Genomic DNA, 17,267 nt, shown 5'->3' with positions numbered 1-17,267 from the left:
CCATCGGCACCAAGGCCGATTTGCGCTCGCGCGCATCTATAGGGCTTCAACACAAAAAAATCTAAGAACAGATTTTTTTCGATTCGTCATCGGTCGATCTTTCTTTAGCATGGAAGAACGCTTGATGTCCAATACATTGTTTTCGTTATAATAACAGTTTTTTGTATTATTCGTTCTCAAAGTCATGTACACGCACATGCACACAGAGGCATGCATGGACGAAGCAGAGGAAACCGCAAAGCCATGCGCCATCTACATCCACCTACCTCATTAAGGCCAATCCTAGCAAACGTATCCCCGGGCGCGCATATTTTGGATAGCTAGCTAGCGAAGTAGCTAGTCCTCCGGCTATCCCGCCCCTCTTCAAGTCTCATTGGGGGGGGTAGCGGCAGCAGCAGCAGCAGGACTCAACAGCACTGGAAACGATGGCCGAGCATTCATAATGGCTCCATATACGGCACGTACGGGTTTGCATGTAAGATAGGCCCACATATACATCCCGCGATTTTCGATAGAGATATCGATCGAGATATCTCTATCTCATGCCGGGCCCGGTACCAGACGAAACGGTCCACGGGGTCCGGGGCTAGCTCCTTCTTGCACATTGCCAGCAGTGCTGACTCAGACGTCCACACGTCTTTGCAACATTTGTTGTTGGTGTCACATACATAAAATCATTGCGCCGCTGCCCTCCCTAGTGAGGCACCTTCATATGCCGATCCAACACGTGGTCACATACCGTTGTCTCGCAGACCCGCAGCACACTCGCCATTAGGACAGTGAAAAGCCTGGCAAATTGAAATGCTGCGTTACGCTGTAGTCGCAAGGAGTGATGACGACTGTTCCCTGGACAACATCCGCGCATTTGCCGCGGGCCCCTCTCGCCTCCAGAATCCAGGCTCTACAGACGGGAGGAAGAACAAATTTCATTGCATGGAAGCGGACACTGTGCACTGTTACATGGGCGTGTTAGGTACGATAATGTAGCAAGTTAGTGCGTGCGCTTGTGTGCGAGGGAGCGTTTGCTTTTTGTGTGTAAATAAATTCAGTATGTATAGAGATGTATGTGTGTGTGTTTTACTGCAACGTCATGCAAAACTTCCCAAGAATCCTAACAAACAAACATACATACACACCCACACGCACACGCTCCCACTTACCCAAAACGAGGAACTTCCTCGTGAATGATGAACCCCTGACTGAAAATGTCGAAGCTACAAGGCGTTAAAGTGACCGGGTATGCCAACGGCTCGGGGTCCCAGTCCGGCAAGGAGGGGACCACGGGAATTGTCCAGCATTGACTCCAGTCCTGGCCACTAAGAATGCGGTAGGTGCCATCAATTCCCTCTGCAGGCCCAGCAGGCGCGGGAGCGTACGGGAACGAAAATGCAAAGGAGCGCATCTCTCAGAGAGATACGCCTAAGAAATCCATATGTATGCGCGTCTGTGGGCGAGCGAATGTAGTCGTGTAAGCTTCAGTTACGCTGTAGTAGCTGGCCTCGCTGAAAAGGCCTCACCAGCTGTCGGTGGACGCGCTTAGCGCGTATATGTAGTTGTTATATGTGTTTGTCTGCCTGTCCGTCTGTCTGTCTGCATGTACGCAAAACCTAACTAATCTATCTATGCTGGCATCACGTCATACATCGTGTCTAATAAAAATCTCAACATCTACAGATCCTGCCTTGGTACACATATTAAATAATACGGACGATCCCTACGGGATACATCACCAGCTACCAAGGCACGAACTGTAGACTAGTCATAACTATATAAATGATCGATAACTCCGCAGCTCATGAGCCATTCAGGCCATACTCCATTGAACTCACCTCGTGCAAATATAAATTGTTGGCTTGGGGAGCTGCTGCTGCAGCCAGCCCCGTGAAGCAGACTCCCGCTTTGCGAATCGATGCACACATTCCCACTGATTGGCCATGGCTCATAATGTAACACCTTCTGAAAGACTGCATAGCAGTAAGACCACACAAACGCAAAGGGCTGTAAAATTAAACGAGAACTGCTCCGCTGCCTGTTAGCAGGAGGGGATGACTAGAGTACAAAATAAGGGAAGGCAGACGACGACCAGAAGGCGGAACTAAACGACGGCCCAAGTCCCCCACTTGCTCGTTCCTCAATCTTAGTGACATGATGCAGGCACGCAAACTCACTAAAGGAAGAAGGCACCTAAGAAAAGACGGAAGGATAAAATGCAGTACGGAACCTACACCGCACAGCATACAGCATGTCGAGCAGGAAGAACCCAAACGTTGCAAGGCTTCTCCGTTATTTGAGGCGCAGATATCCCCGAAGATGACTCCAACAGATATCATATCAACATATGCAACCGGCAGGTCACTTCTATCCATCTGTTTGCAGTGGTCCCTTGTGCTAGTGGGCCCTTCCTCTTCTCTGGCTTGCGGTCTCAGCTGGAGCATTTAACACTCCGGTTTTCCAGGTTGCCGTACACGTGTGCATGCTGTCGGTGAGATCGGGGGGACGGACCGGACGTCCAAGGTGCTGAAGCTCTGTCGCCAACCACCATGCGCTGTGTGACCGTAGCAACCTTGCGGGTGGTCTTTTTTTTCGGGGGTTGTTTCGGGGGATGATTGATCCTATATCCTTTGGCGAAGTTCCCGGTAATGTTCATGATAAAACGCCGAACGGAGTAGGGGAACTGCACGACCCCGTTCACGCTGCTGTTTGCTGAGCTCCCTCGCTATTCGTTCTCCCTCATTGCGGCGAAGGTGTTGTCGTTTTTTTGTCGGAATAGGGGAGTTACCCTTACCGCCAGTCGGTGTCCCTTGCGCACACGGCTCTACCGCAGGAGGTCCTCCCGACGTTGAGGGGGATCTCTCATGCGGTTGGGCGCGCAAGCTGTTTTGCTTTTGGGGGAGCTTAGATTTTGATGTATGTGGTGGATTACTCGCTGGGTTTACGAGCGATAATAGCAAGGTAGATTACACCCGCATGCTAGCTACACCTTTGGAGAGTAAAGCGCAAGTCCAGAAAATGCAACACACACACACACACACACATGCACAGACACACACACACACACACACACACACACACACACACACACATGCACAGACACACACACACACACACAGCGACGCATACACGTACACACAAACACATGCCAGATAGATCCGTACCATACGTACATATTTATTTGTATGGATTGATGATGCATGTCCATCGTATTATACGAGCGCAACTACGTGTCGTACCTGGCCGGAAGGCCGGTATCAGGAACTTCTGCGCAGGAGTTCTGTTGCATTCCCAAACTTGAATCGGAGTGCCGTCGGCTGCGCCAGACCATTGGACGTCCAGGCAGAGGCTCGTGTCGTACTTGGGCCGCAAGGCCCATCTGGTCAGAGGGCAAGGAAAAGCGCGGGAAAGCAAGTTATCAAAAGAGGACGGCGGGCAGCTGAATGTTCCGCTGCTTGAGACTCCCAGTGACGGCACGGACATGGGGCGAATGTACGGTATAAGATAGGTACGGTATTATTCTTATCTGCTGCTGGGATGAACGGTATTCGTTGCATGCATTTCATATCTTTATATGTATACATAGAATAGAAAACTGAATTAGCGACAATGGTGATTTGATCTATCTTGTGACAATGCTAGCAGCGCTTGCGTAGACCCCTAAAAAACGGAGCGCACTCCAACTGCGGATGTGCGCATACGCATACACATACAGGGCCTTCGCAGCCACCGCGCGCTTTTACACCGTTGATTACATCAGGTAATGAGACACCGGGTCGCGTGCCCTCGGTCGAGCAGGAGAAGGGACAGTGGCCCCTCACGCCCCCACCCTTTCCCGGGGGGGGGAAGAGTGCTGACTCGGCGGTCTTGTTCGTTTTAGGGCAGCTGGGCAGCAGCCCCTGGCCAGCGCCAGGCCCGGCAAAATATGTAACAACACACACATATGCGCACATACATACATACATACGCACGAACACACACAGCCACTCACCCGTTATCCAGGGTCGAGAGCATAAACTCTTGGCTGGCGCTGTCGTACACGCAGTCCATCAAGCTGATGGAGGTACCCCAGGTGCTGGGGGTCCTCCCGCCGACAGTAACGCACAAACGAACATTGGAGCTGCTGGCAATGCGATAGAAGCCGCCACCTATATACTCAACAATGCACAGACACACTCATCTGTACAGCGGAGGTCATAAAAACGATCTCGGGACAGGCGAGCGGGCGGTAGACGGAGTACCTGGTATCTGCCGTTTTCCAACCACAGGTTTTTGAATTATTTAGGTTTAGGGGTGTTTAGCAGTGTCTCCGATAAGATGTCGAAAATTGGAGAGCTGTTGAGTGATATAGATATCTCAGAAAGTTCAAAGCAGGCAAAAACATGCATTATCAGGCCGAGACGCACGGTGAAGGCTGTAGGAGCTCCCGGCAAAACATAATTGTTTTGTTTTGTTTTCCAGCCGCCGTTGCTTCCCCACTTCGCCACCCTGGCCCCCAGCCATCTGAAACCTACCCCTTTCAAAGAAAATGAATCTGTTGGATCCCAAGGTTGGCTCGTTGGCATTGCAGTCGTACTGCACCAAGGTGCCGCTGCCGCGACCGGTGGTCGTATTTGGCCAAACGCACTTATTGTCAGCAACGCTGGTCAAGATGACTTGCTTAGGCATCTCCAGCTCTGCAGTGTACGGCAGGTACGACAGCCGTACCCATAAACGACGTCAAATTCATCCGCCGGATGCCATGCACGTGCAGCAGGACGTATTGGGAGGTAATAATGTAGGTATGCTAATAACCGTCGATATGTATGTGCACTTGGGGATGCGACGACGGGAGCGATAAAGTGTGTTCGGGGACCGGCAGCAGAAGGAGCACGCGCCAGTGCTGCTGGCCAGCCAGCCAGCCAGCCAGCCAGCCAGCCAGCCAGCAGGAAAGCAACTCGCACCTCATCATCAGCTGAGCATTCGTGATCCGTGGACATCTGGGTCATAACCCAGATAGGCGTCCGCACTCGGCCAAGAACTGACCACCGTCGACGGCGCGTGCGAACGCACCCGTAATTGCTTCACGCTTTCGTTTCACAATCGTGCAGAGGGTCCGGTAAGGCAAGCGCACATATATACATTATACTACATTATATGCATATATATGTATTTATTTAATTACATATATAATTATACATACATACATACATTCGTGAAACACCGCCACTTATTATATCAAGGTGTATACCTTCTTAATATCATCTTACCCACTTCATATATCCTTCATAGTTACCTGGTAACAGCATATCCTTAAGAGGCCACTTAAGCTTCGTAAATCACTTAGCACCATGTCACTGATAAGCTGCACCCGATGCACTTAATACTGAATACCCAGTCCTTTAAACAATATGAAGTAACGTTTATCAAAAAATTCAACAAGTCGGGTGTCGGCTTCCTCGAAGCCGGAAAAAGGGCGGGCCCCCCCTGCATCCGTACAGGCCGGTAGCTAGCACGGCACGTGTGACAATTGATGGGTAGTGTCACTGCGGTGGGAGATGTGCTTTGTTGCAGCAGTACTGATGGTGTGGGAGCTAAGCTTGCACCGGCGGAATCGTCAGCGCCGCCTGCGGGCTCCACGCGAATCGCATCTATACCGGGTGCATGCCGCATGGACAGTGCGGCAGACCGCAAGTCGGAACGCCCGTGCGGGCAAATTGGTAACGCAAGCTGAGCGAAGTTCGGTGCTGTCTGTGATGTTTATCCCCGAAGCGCCAGCAACCTCAGCAATCCGCCCCACAGCCGCGGGCTTCATTGGGGCACACCGCAACTCTTCGGAGGCCCCGTGCATTGGCCAAAGTAAATGTACAAACAAGCAGCTTGTGTATTTCATATAGAAATGAAAGCAAATTTGTTGGCCTGCTGGTGGCAAGTCGGATTGCTCATGCCGGCAAATGGTAACACAAGCTGGGTGTTCGAGTTATCATACGCCGTCATCTCAGAATTCCATTATGAGATACGCGGCAGCTTTCGGGATGAAATTTAGCGCGAGAGGCGTTGATGTGACTTTGGCCTCGGTCAATTGAGGCAGCCAAACTTGTTTGTGCTCATACGATTTTTGTTGGCTACATGCGACATACCTTGCAATAGAGAATGCTGTATAGTACCTATAACGCGGTTCAGCCGGGCGAGATATTATGTTTGGTCCGTTACACACACACGAACAGACACACACGAACACACACACACACACACACACACACACACACACACACACACACACACACACACACACACACACACACACACACACACACACACAGACATGGGCAATCCTACAGGTCGGGGCCCCCCTGGGCGCTTCGCGCTGGGGCCCCGCCCCAAAAAATATGAGGTAACTTATATATATATATATATATATATATATATATATATATATACGTATATATATACGTATATAATACATATATATGTATTATATACGTATATAGGTACGGTGGCACGCATGCGTACCCGGCTTGAATTTTGGCAGGATAAAGCGTTGTGCACTGTTTCCGCTGCAGCTGTAGAGCCGCACAAGCTTGCCGGCATCGGGCGACCCGTCGACCACATTCAAGCAGTCACCAGGACGGTAACGTCCCCCGATCATCCACCTACATGCATTGGGTTCGTAATCTGGAGGAGATGCATTTTTTTGAGTGTGTATTGCTTACGTATGCATTTCTGTACGTTTGTATGTATGTGTGAATGTGTGTGCGTTTGTGTAGTATATGTCGTTGTTGCATCACGCCTTTTGCAGAAAAGAACCGATCGGCGGATGACAGATCCTGTGATACCCAGGATACTACAGTCGTACATTACGGCACACCATCAATACTTATAGGCGCAAGAGCGCGTTTCCAGTATCCCCGAGAGGCCTTTTCGGCGGCAAGCTACAACAACAATATGATAATTTAATAGTATACCATTAAATACGTATTCATAACAACAATGACATGCCACCATCATCATCATCATAGTAATAGTAATAACGATAATAATAATTAATAAATAATAATAATAATAACAATAATAATAGCAACAGCAACAATAACAATAATAATAACAACAATACAAACAATAATAATAATAATAATAATATATGATAATGATCGCTTCAGCATTAACTATAAAGGTGTGTGTTAAGGGGGCAGGTGTGGAGAGGTTAATGGGTTTTTACACAAAGGCACAGTTGCTACTACAGCGCCGCGATCGCGAATGTATAAAGTCGGGCTCATCACTTCTAAATCAACATTTTGAACACATTGACTTGCAGTCTCGCACACATGTGTACACACGCAATCTCGTACGCACACGCACACGCACGTACCATCGGCCTGTGAGCGGGTGAAAGAAGAATTCCTGCGAGATGCTTACCCCTCCAGAGCAAGGTTGCAGCACCAGGCGAGCGCCGCCCCATTCAATATCGCCCGCTGCCAGACATACATCCCTTTTCCAGCTCGGGCTGATTCGGAAGGTACCCCCAGCTGCACACATACATACAGACCAGCAGGCGTCAGACAGAAAGGCAAGCAAACAGACAAACAGGCAGACGGGCAGGCAGATAAACAGACAGGGCCAGGGCACCAAGGCTAGGAATCCAGACCCAACTTCCCGCAGCATACATCCCATGGAGTGCGTTCCATGTATTTTTCAGATCAGGCAGGCAAGCAGGCAAGCAGGCAAGCAGCCATGCGGGTGTGCCCTCAGGCAAGCAGCCATGCGGGTGTGCCCTCAGGCAAGCAGCCATGCGGGTGTGCCCTCAGGCAAGCAGCCATGCGGGTGTGCCCTCAGGCAAGCAGCCATGCGGGTGTGCCCTCAGGCAAGCAGCCATGCGGGTGTGCCCTCAGGCAAGCAGCCATGCGGGTGTGCCCTCAGGCAAGCAGCCATGCGGGTGTGCCCTCAGGCAAGCAGCCATGCGGGTGTGCCCTCAGGCAAGCAGCCATGCGGGTGTGCCCTCAGGCAAGCAGCCATGCGGGTGTGCCCTCAGGCAAGCAGCCATGCGGGTGTGCCCTCAGGCAAGCAGCCATGCGGGTGTGCCCTCAGGCAAGCAAGCAGGAGCAAAGCTCATGTGTATACACCATACCTACAAATTTATATAAGGGAGCTTTATGCTTCTACGTATGCTTGTTTGCGCACGTGTGTGAATATACTTATATGATGTGTGGGATAGGGGGGTCCATATCTTCACCCGTGGCCGCTACCCGGCGAAACCCCGCCTTCCCCGGTATTTCGGGGCACCCTCATCCAGTCACCCTAGTCAACTTCTCAGTGGATCGCTCAGGTTCCGCACCCACCACCGGCATCCCACGGAATCTGCCGGATCGACGGCGGCTCAATTCCATTCCTGGTCAGCTCACAAGTCAACTTTGTCCCAGGTCACCACCGTCCATCGACTAGGGACCTTCCACCATCGGAAGGATTTTCGACCCGAGGTCTCGATCAACCTCCCTATACTTCTATATGCATAATATATACACACACGCGCACATAAAATAAAATAATAACATATACACACAAAAAGACACAGCTTACCGATATGCATGAAGGCAAACCTCTGTAGCTTGTCCTTGCCGTTACACGGCTGTTGCACCAGTTCATTCTGCCAAAGGCTCACATTAGGTTGCAGAGAAAGGCAGTTACCCCGCGCTGTGCCCGTGCGGATGTATTGGCCGTCTGTGGAGGTGGCGTAGCCAGCAGATGTAGCCAGCAGCGGCGTGGGGCGCATGGGGCCCCAGGAGGCCGGAGGCAGGATGAAAAAGTATTATTGGGGTTCTGTAGGAATGGTGGTTGAGGGCGGCAGCTGTGCAGACATGCATGATGGCGACACGGACGAGGTTTAGCTACGTACGCATTGACGAGGGAGGGGTGAGAGAGGGGTGAGGGAGAGGTGAGGGGGAGGTGAGGGGGAGGTGAGGGGGAGGTGAGGGGGAGGTGGGGGGAGGTGAGGGGGAGGTGAGGGGGAGGCGAGGGGGAGGTGAGGGGGAGGCGAGGGGGAGGTGAGGGGGAGGTGGGGGGGAGGTGAGGAGTGCGGGTATTTGACTCACCTATGAACGCCTGAGAAGGCAAGGGTGGTGGTGGGGACGGTGGTGGCGGACTCGGAGGTTGGTTCGGAGTAACAGGGCCGTAATAGTAGTAGTCTGTAGGGAGGTGGACACGAAAGCGAGTTAATTTGAGTAGTGGACGACCCACACATACATACATACATACATACATACATACGTACATACGGGCTGGCAGTTTTACTTTGCCACAGCGCTACGTAACGGGGTGGGGTGCAGTAAGCGGGCGATCCAAAAGCCTCGCGGGCGATTACAGCCAACCGCCAACCGCAGAGGGCTAAACCCGAAGGATATATGGTTTGTGCTGCTGAGCCTCCACCTCGCTGGATGAATCCTGCAATCTGCTATCGTCATTCTTGTCTTGTTCCGCTCGCTTCTAGTTTGCGAAACTTAATCCAGTTCAGCAGAACAAGTTCCGGAACACTCGGGGGTTCCAAGCGAAAGTAATAACCAAACTAGAACCATTATCAAATTATTTAAAATCTATTAATAAGTTGGATAAAATAAATAAATAAGTTGCACTGGAGACTTCGTGACGGAAGGTCAGGTTAAAAAAAGGGCAAGGTGAACTTGAGTGCGGCTTCGGTTACATCTTCGGCGCAATCAAAGCTCACCATCGGGACGAACACCTGAGCGCGCAGAGACGCATACGGCCCCCACGGCCAGTGCCACCCAACGTAGGGCGGACCAGCAGCTGGCGATCTTGCCGCCCACCATGCTTGGCAAGGCAAAGAAATCAAAGTATATATTATAACCTTAGCTCAAACCTTGACAGTGCTTACTGCGTTTGTTACGAGCTCTTCAGGTGAACTCCTTTCCTACCTTATCTCTTACGACGCACACTTTGCAGCGGCTGCTGTAGTTTATTGCAATGTTTCGCATGTGCAGCTTTTCCTGGCAAAAGACCATAGATAAATGCGCGTCTGAGAGCATCGCATGCAGTACCCCCTACAGTACCGACCAAGCAAACGGCCGATCCCGGGTGGGACCTGAACGGGCTGGCGTCGAATTTGTAGTTTTAAAGCTGTCCTTTCCCAAAACGAGGCAACCATCTCACAGCCACATCATGTCCATTAAGGCTTTAATTATACACGTCGTCGTCTTTCCTGCCACAGCCCTCTGACCTCTTCATTTCCTGCCGGGCAGCGTCCGAAAGCAGCTTCGGAGCACGCGGGCTGAACACCGCACTTTCGCCGACCTGTGAATTACTTGGCCACGTGCACGCGTGTTGCTACGCCAGTATCTTGGCGCTTAATAACTTGAAAATAGCAAACGCAAAACGACAAGTTTACGCTTTGTCTTGCGTTATGGAAGGTTAAAAAACATTTTACTCCTGAAATGCCCTCGGCACGCGTCGATCTGGGCACCCCGAAATGCCTACTCTAATGTCTCAACTTTTGGTAACAATACAAGCGGCCGGGGATAGAAAACAACTCCTCTCTCAGGAGGGGCGGATCAGCCAGGAACGACGACATTTCAGCAGCAGACTCAAAGCCATAGCAGAGTTTCCTAACCGTCCTTACACACAGGACGCACCCAACACACGCCAAGCTCCGGCGGTGGCAGGGCAATACAGACGTGTTATCATAATTGCAATAAATTTACAAAAGTAACTGAAGATACCGGGGATTTCGGGTTGTAAACGCCGGCAGCACGCCATTATTCGCCGCCCGCCCCTGCCACCCAAACCGCTCCCAACCAAAAGTCGCTATTGTCTGGTGCTTCCTATGTATCTTGCACACAGGCATCCATTCCTATCCAATTGTGCATCTATGAAATGTGTCTGTGATATGCACAGAAACTCCGGACATGTCGGCTCCGCCACCGTTGGAGATCAACCTTTTCACGGCGATTCATGCCCCGCTCATGGCCCGAGGAGATGAGGATGGGAGAATGAGAAGAAGCAAGGAGGCGATGTAGCAGCTCGCGGTGGATGGCGTTCCCCTACCTGGCCCTACCCACACGCACCTAACCCGCATGGTTCCAGACTATGCCTAGGGAAACCCCCAGCGGGGGTTCTGCAAAAAATGGTTCTGCAATCTTTTTTGAGGACAGCCGCACTGAATCAGGTTAAATACGATACGATAGAAATAGACATGAAGGCTTAGTAATCTGGAGGACGGATGGAGCGCAAGAGGTTTCGCCGTTGTAGAAACCGAAGCCGTACTCCTGTGTGTACGACAATGGTTTTCTCGCTTTTTTAGAATCTCTTCCTGAGTTCCGTTACCCTTCAATTCCTTGCTGACTTCAATGCTCTTAAGGCGGACGTGGACGAAGTGCAATCATGGAAAACCGAAACGTTAGGAAGGTACCTATTTCCATTACTATTTTACGGAACAGGTTTTTAACGGTGACAACTGCCAGAAGCAACTGCCACAGCAACTGCCACAGCAACTGCCACGAACAGCTGTTCCAGTTTGGTAATGACTAATGGCAACTTTTAAAATTAGCCGCAACATGTGAACGACCCCCCAGGGTACGCGCGCGTACATACATACATACATACACGCGTACACAAGACCATAAATCGTCCATTCCGTTTCAATTTTTTACTTGATCACCGATGCTTTTGCTCTTGCTTTCCGCCACCAACATCACTGCCGCCAAGCGTGCCGCCGCCTCATCCCTCCTTGCAACCCCACAGCCGCAATCTATAGTGCATGCATACGTACATACATACGCAAAAAATTAAGAATCCTAGAAAACGCATGTTCCCCCAACAAATATCAACCTTAAAAAAGCGCCTTTGAATTGCTTCCATTAACCAAGAACTCCTCGCCACCGCAGCGAAGGAAACATTCTGTCCGGAAAACATCAATATCAACGTCCCTAGTTTATCCCTCTGACGTCTGGATTGCATCGATATCCGATAGCCGTATCCTAATTAGGACTCCTCCTTGCCCGGCCGTCTCACTCGTCAGGCACCCTGCATTGCGCGCAGGTCCCGCTCCGCCTGCTCCAGCCGTCGTACGCGGTACGGCAGAGCGCGCTGCAGGGTCTCCAAGGACTGTTCCCCCCCCCGGGGGTGACAACAGAGCGGGGTGAGCAATGGGGGGAGGGGGAAGGGAAGCGGACAGGCACTTGGGGGGGAGTTGAGGAGGAGGGTTGTGTTTTAAAGATCTGAGCCGCTAAGTAAATGGCGAGGATGGCGCAACGGGGCTTGGTGTGTGTGTGTGTGTGTGTGTGTGTGTGTGTGTGTGTATGTATGTATGTATTCAATTTAATTGTCGCCGCAAGAAGTGCGTCATATAGGTGAAAGAAAGAAGTCACAGTGTGCAGCCGAAGTATTCATTACCGACGAGCCCACTCGTCGTCCAGGAATGAGGTAGCAGAAAATAAGTTGAAGTCTCTTAAGTTGCAGTATATGGGAAGAAAGCTGCCAATGCGAGTAGAAGTAGCCGGGGGCGCTGTAGTGTGGCGATGTATAGTGGCGGTATGGACTACTGACTGGGTGGTGGTGATTGGCGGCTCACTAAGAGCCCACTAATGATATAACTACTATACTACTACTGCGACCACCACTTACCACCACCATCATCAGTACTACTGCTACTACTACTACTACTACTGCTACTACTACTACTACTGCTACTGCTACTGCTACTACTACTACTACTACTGCTACTGCTACTGCTACTGCTACATTACTACCACTACATTACTACCACTACAGGCAACGCAGAAAAAAAGAGAGGCGCGGCTAGATAAGAGAAACACAAGGCAAGACCAAAACTAGTACGACTAAGTACGACAAAGCATGGTTACTGGCAGCCATAGCCCCGTTCACTGAGAGGCAGTTGACATCGTGCATATAAGTTTTAACTCTACCATGCGCGAGCATATATACACTCCCCCCTTCCACAGTCCGCTAGCGCACTGACGTGGCTAGCTACCTGTCGAGTCAGCAGTAGCTCTTGTCTCAGAGACTGCAGCCGGGATGTGGCCTGCGTGCGCGGAGGGGGGGGACGTGCGGGGAACCGCCGGGGGGGGGGAAGAGTTAGGGGGGAAGATGTGTTTAGGAAGAAGCGGGACAGGAGTTGGAGTAGTAGGAGTAGTAGGCGGAGGGAATTGTGGGCGTTCAACGAAGAACGAAAGCAGAGCTTTGGAACCGGGAGACAGATAAATAGACTGACACACTGACTGACAGACAGACTGACACACTGACTGACAGGAGGCGGACAGGCAAAAAGGCGGAACTCGGCGAGCTTTTGGTCAAGTTGTTGAACACATACTTGAACAGCAGCGCGGTATCCTATATCCCAATTCGGATCTCTCCATTAATCGGCCCCCGCTACGGATATGACATATGAGGCTGCACACTCCGCCGTACTCACCGCCATACACACATACACACACACATACATACATACATACACACACCAAACCCATCCCGGCGGCAACTGAGTTACCTACATCTACAACCGACCCCTGGGTCACCACGCGATTGAAGTGCTGCTGCACTGCTGCAGGTACCCAGTAACCGCCACCCGCACCGGCCTGTCTGCGGCAACGAGGGTGAGGAGCAGCTGGGAGGGGTGAGTGAATGAGAGACGCGTGCGGGTATGCCGCGTGTACGGCAGGAGCACGTGGGTCTTAGGGAAGGGACGTCAGCACAGCTCCTAACCCCGCTCCCCAAACCCTTCCCCCCCACCATTATCTGACACTCCCCCCAATCCAGCTCCTCTCCCTCGCCCTGTCGTACTCCCCTGCCGTACTCCCCTCCCAATCCCGCCCTCGCTCACCTGGCCCGCTCCACCTCCTCCACCTGATATTCCCCCCCAACACACACATACATACGTACACACATCGGGGTGGCACAACCGTCACACGGGTTATTACAGGGTTATTACAGGGTTGGGGAGTTGTTAAGGGATCAGCGGCAAAAAGCCCCCCCTACAGTCAGCATATCGGTGCATTGTCGTACCAACGCAGTTGCGTCATCGCTTCGGTCGGCAGTTGGTACGACTGAACGTCTTCAGCGCAAATGATACCTGATGAAGTTCCCATGAATTCCGGTAGCAGTTGCTCGTTTTAGACTTTCGTTCACGTACTTGTATAATTCCCACCACACCGACCAGCCACCCAACTCCCCAGCCTCCCTTTCCCCCCCCACATACATACATACATACATACATACATACATACATACATACACACCTGGTGCTGCAGCTCCTGCCGCCGTCGGACCTCCTCAACGATCCGACGTCGAGTTGCCGCCAGCTCGGAACGAGCCTCCTACGAACCAGCAAGTAAGGCCCCCCCCCCACATACATACGCGTAGATAATACGGGCCCACCCCACCATCCCCACCTAAGACCCGGGGCAGTGGGGATCTTGTGTATTGTGAAAGGGGGGGGGCGGTGCGGAAGCCTTGAAGAAGAAACAACTGCTGACGCCCAAAGAAGCCTCTTTCAGAACGGATTTTGGGGTGATGTGTGCGTATGTGCGTATGTAGGGACGTATACGTATGCATGTATATATGTATATATGTATATATGTATGTACGAATGTATGGGAGAGAGAGCGTCACGTGCTCTGCTATCACCGTTTCCCAAACGGTATCCGTACCGTGCTCGTTACAACCGCTAACCGTACTAACGTACGTAGATACGCATGCTGTTGTCGTTATTGTTATTAGTTATAGAGTTCACTTTCTTCGCCAGTACGACATGATGGTGGCAAAGGGATACTCACAGACATTGCCTAATACATTGCCCAATACTAAGAAAATGTCAGAACGATGGCGGGCTACCCCTAGCCTTTAACATGATTCCCGTATCGTACCGTGCCGTACCGCACCCGTACCTGTACGGCAGCCTGGAGGCGATACAGCGCCACCCGTCGGCGGTGGCGGCGCTCTGATGACTCGCGGGTGTAGCTGTCAGGTGGAAGTACGGAAATATTCAGTTGTCGTTACGGCTATAGCAGTTACAATTAATGTACGGTTCATGCAGCGTGAGCCAAGGTCCTGGGCATGGTGGTTACTCTGCTATTGGTGCTATAGCTGCTATTGCCGGTGCTGTTGATGGGCGGCTCTCGTCCCGAGAAAGGACCGAGAGCACCGGGGGCCCTGACCGGGGGCCGAAACACACCAGCGCAGGGACGGGCGCGCGGCTCTACGTCCGTCTGTTCCTCTCCGCGCACACCTCCCTCACTCACGCCAACCTCACGGGACGCTCTCCCAGGCCCTGGCTGGGAGGCATCACAGCGGCGCAGAAGACTGCGAACCGAACTAAGCGAGAGCCGCACAAGAGGCGCCACATATCATTGCTGTTGTTGCTGCTGTTGCTACTGCTGCCATTGCGGGTGGTTATATCGAGGAGAAAGAAAGGGGTGCACTCACGCGCGCACCTCCTAGTGGATCAGTTTACAACGGCGTGCGCATGTTACCTTAAGTTACAAGTGCCGCACGAGTGCGGGGGTGTCCGTCAAAGCCGGGAGGCCATGGACTGCGTATGTATGTATGTCCGAGCACCAAAAGTCCCTCCTTTCCTTAGTTCCTATTTGTTCCGACCCCGTGGCCCCCGCCACGGCCCCCGCCCCCGGTGTCAGCCTTTGCCAACACGTACATACGTACATACATACATACATACATACGTACAAAACACAGGCATGAGACACGCGAAGTGAAGACGCGATGCCCTCAACTATTATGCAATATCAAGCCATGCAACCCCGGGTGCCACCTCACCGCGCTTTAAACCTCTCTCGCCAGCTGCTGCTGCTGCTGCTGCTGCCGCGACAACCGCCGCTACTGCTGCTGGCGCCGCCGCCGGCTGTGCTGCTGCTGCCGCCGCGGCCGACAGCAAAGCCGTCGCCATTGCCGACGGCGGCTCGCGGCGCCTCAGGAACCTGTCCTGCAGCAGCACGCAAAGCGCCAGAAGTTGCTGTCGCCGCCGCAGCGGCGGCGGCGACAGCTGCGGAAGAAGGAATGGAGGCAGCGGTGCCGTCGGTGGACGAGACCTCACGACTACCGTTAACCCCGCCGCCGCCGCCACCTCCGTCACTACTGCTCGTCCAACTGCACCGTAGTACGGTACCTGCCAACCGCGCTGCCGCGGCCGCCGGCGCATGTGAGCCAGGCCATGTGCCAGCGCTCGGCGGCGAAGTCGTCCCACTGCCGTACTTATGTACGTCACCTCGGGCCAATGGCAACTGCAGCGCCGCTGACGCCACCTCCGCTGACGCAGCATTTCGCTGCCGTACGTCACCTCCATCACCGTCTCCTCCGCCGACCCCTGGGCTTACCCCAGTGCCCGTCATGCTGGCCTGCCGACTGAGCCCAACCGTTTCCCTAACCGCTAACCGTTTCCGGCCACCGTCACCGCAAGCCAGCGTGCCGCCGCTGCCGCTGCCGTGTCCCTCCGCTCCATTCCCTGCGCCTCCACACCCTGTACGGCCGCTGCTGTCGCCCCCGCCGGGTCTTCCAGGCGCCGATCCATCACCGCCAAAGTGCTGCTCGTATAACCTCGCCCAAAGATCCTCGCAGCACTGTACGGCATCATACAGGCAGCGGCAGCTGCGGGCTGCGTGCGCAGCGTCTTGCAGGCTCAGGACGGGGCAGCTTAGTACGGCTGCCAGTACGGCTTCCGTCATATCGGTGAGCCGGATGTGCGTCGCGCGGCGCGGCGGCGGCGGCGGCGGCAGCAGCAGCGAAGACGGCGGTAATGGCAACGTTGCAGCTGCCTCATTTGACGCTGCTAGCGCTGGTGGTGTTGGCGCTGTTGGTGCTTGTGCCAGTGCTGATGCTGGCATGGATGTTGGTGATCTTCTTGGTTCTGGAGCTGCGACTTCCTCAGGTTTTGATGGTGGTTCGGATGTGGCTTTTTCCGCATGTGCTGCTGGGGTAAACCTGGCGGATGGTGGTGAGGTGGGGGAGGACGAACCACGAACGAGTGGGGGAGGGGAGGATGTGGAAGAACCCGATGTTGGAATGGGGGGAGGCAGCAGCCGCTTGTTTGGTGAGGGTGCGGGTGGTGACGTGGCCATGATGATGCCGTTGTGGGTAACTGGAATTAACGGTTGCTGTACGCTTTTACATACTGCCTCTGCTGCTTCAGCTGTTCCTGCTGCTGTTGCTATACTGCTACTCCTGTTGTTGGAGCTGCCTTGGGAAGGCGTGAAGATGCGCTGTGGTTGTGAAGGGAGCGGGGGGATGAAGGGAACATGTCGGGGTAAGGCGGTGGGGAAGAGGGG

The 17,267-nt window shown here is 52.9% G+C and overlaps 3 protein-coding genes across 3 annotated transcripts; all 3 read right to left on the bottom strand.

Annotated features, from left to right (window-relative positions):
- Positions 1 to 771: 771 nt before the first annotated feature.
- Positions 772 to 4,041, bottom strand: VOLCADRAFT_91558 (uncharacterized protein; the record flags this gene model as incomplete). The annotated part of the gene is made up of 5 exons (XM_002950953.1): positions 772 to 901; positions 1,161 to 1,347; positions 1,830 to 1,964; positions 3,231 to 3,370; positions 3,983 to 4,041. 5 exons carry the CDS (start codon positions 4,039 to 4,041, stop codon positions 772 to 774), a joined length of 651 nt encoding a protein of 216 aa, XP_002950999.1.
- A 1,272-nt stretch (positions 4,042 to 5,313) lies between these two features.
- Positions 5,314 to 9,980, bottom strand: VOLCADRAFT_91557 (uncharacterized protein; the record flags this gene model as incomplete). Its single annotated transcript, XM_002950952.1, has 7 exons — positions 5,314 to 5,516; positions 6,484 to 6,623; positions 7,340 to 7,496; positions 8,545 to 8,685; positions 9,057 to 9,066; positions 9,686 to 9,700; positions 9,894 to 9,980. The coding sequence occupies 7 exons, from the start codon at positions 9,978 to 9,980 to the stop codon at positions 5,314 to 5,316; spliced, it is 753 nt and encodes a 250-aa protein (XP_002950998.1).
- Positions 9,981 to 12,362: 2,382 nt separating this feature from the next.
- Positions 12,363 to 15,334, bottom strand: VOLCADRAFT_91556 (uncharacterized protein; the record flags this gene model as incomplete). The annotated part of the gene is made up of 7 exons (XM_002950951.1): positions 12,363 to 12,478; positions 12,965 to 13,015; positions 13,406 to 13,572; positions 13,814 to 13,836; positions 14,229 to 14,306; positions 14,877 to 14,949; positions 15,231 to 15,334. 7 exons carry the CDS (start codon positions 15,332 to 15,334, stop codon positions 12,363 to 12,365), a joined length of 612 nt encoding a protein of 203 aa, XP_002950997.1.
- Positions 15,335 to 17,267: the final 1,933 nt, after the last annotated feature.

This window comes from Volvox carteri, assembly GCF_000143455.1.
Source record: "Volvox carteri f. nagariensis unplaced genomic scaffold VOLCAscaffold_21, whole genome shotgun sequence".
Lineage (NCBI taxonomy): Eukaryota > Viridiplantae > Chlorophyta > Chlorophyceae > Chlamydomonadales > Volvocaceae > Volvox > Volvox carteri.
Note: the sequence above shows the minus strand (reverse complement) of the source record. Positions and strands in the feature narration are given on the sequence as shown.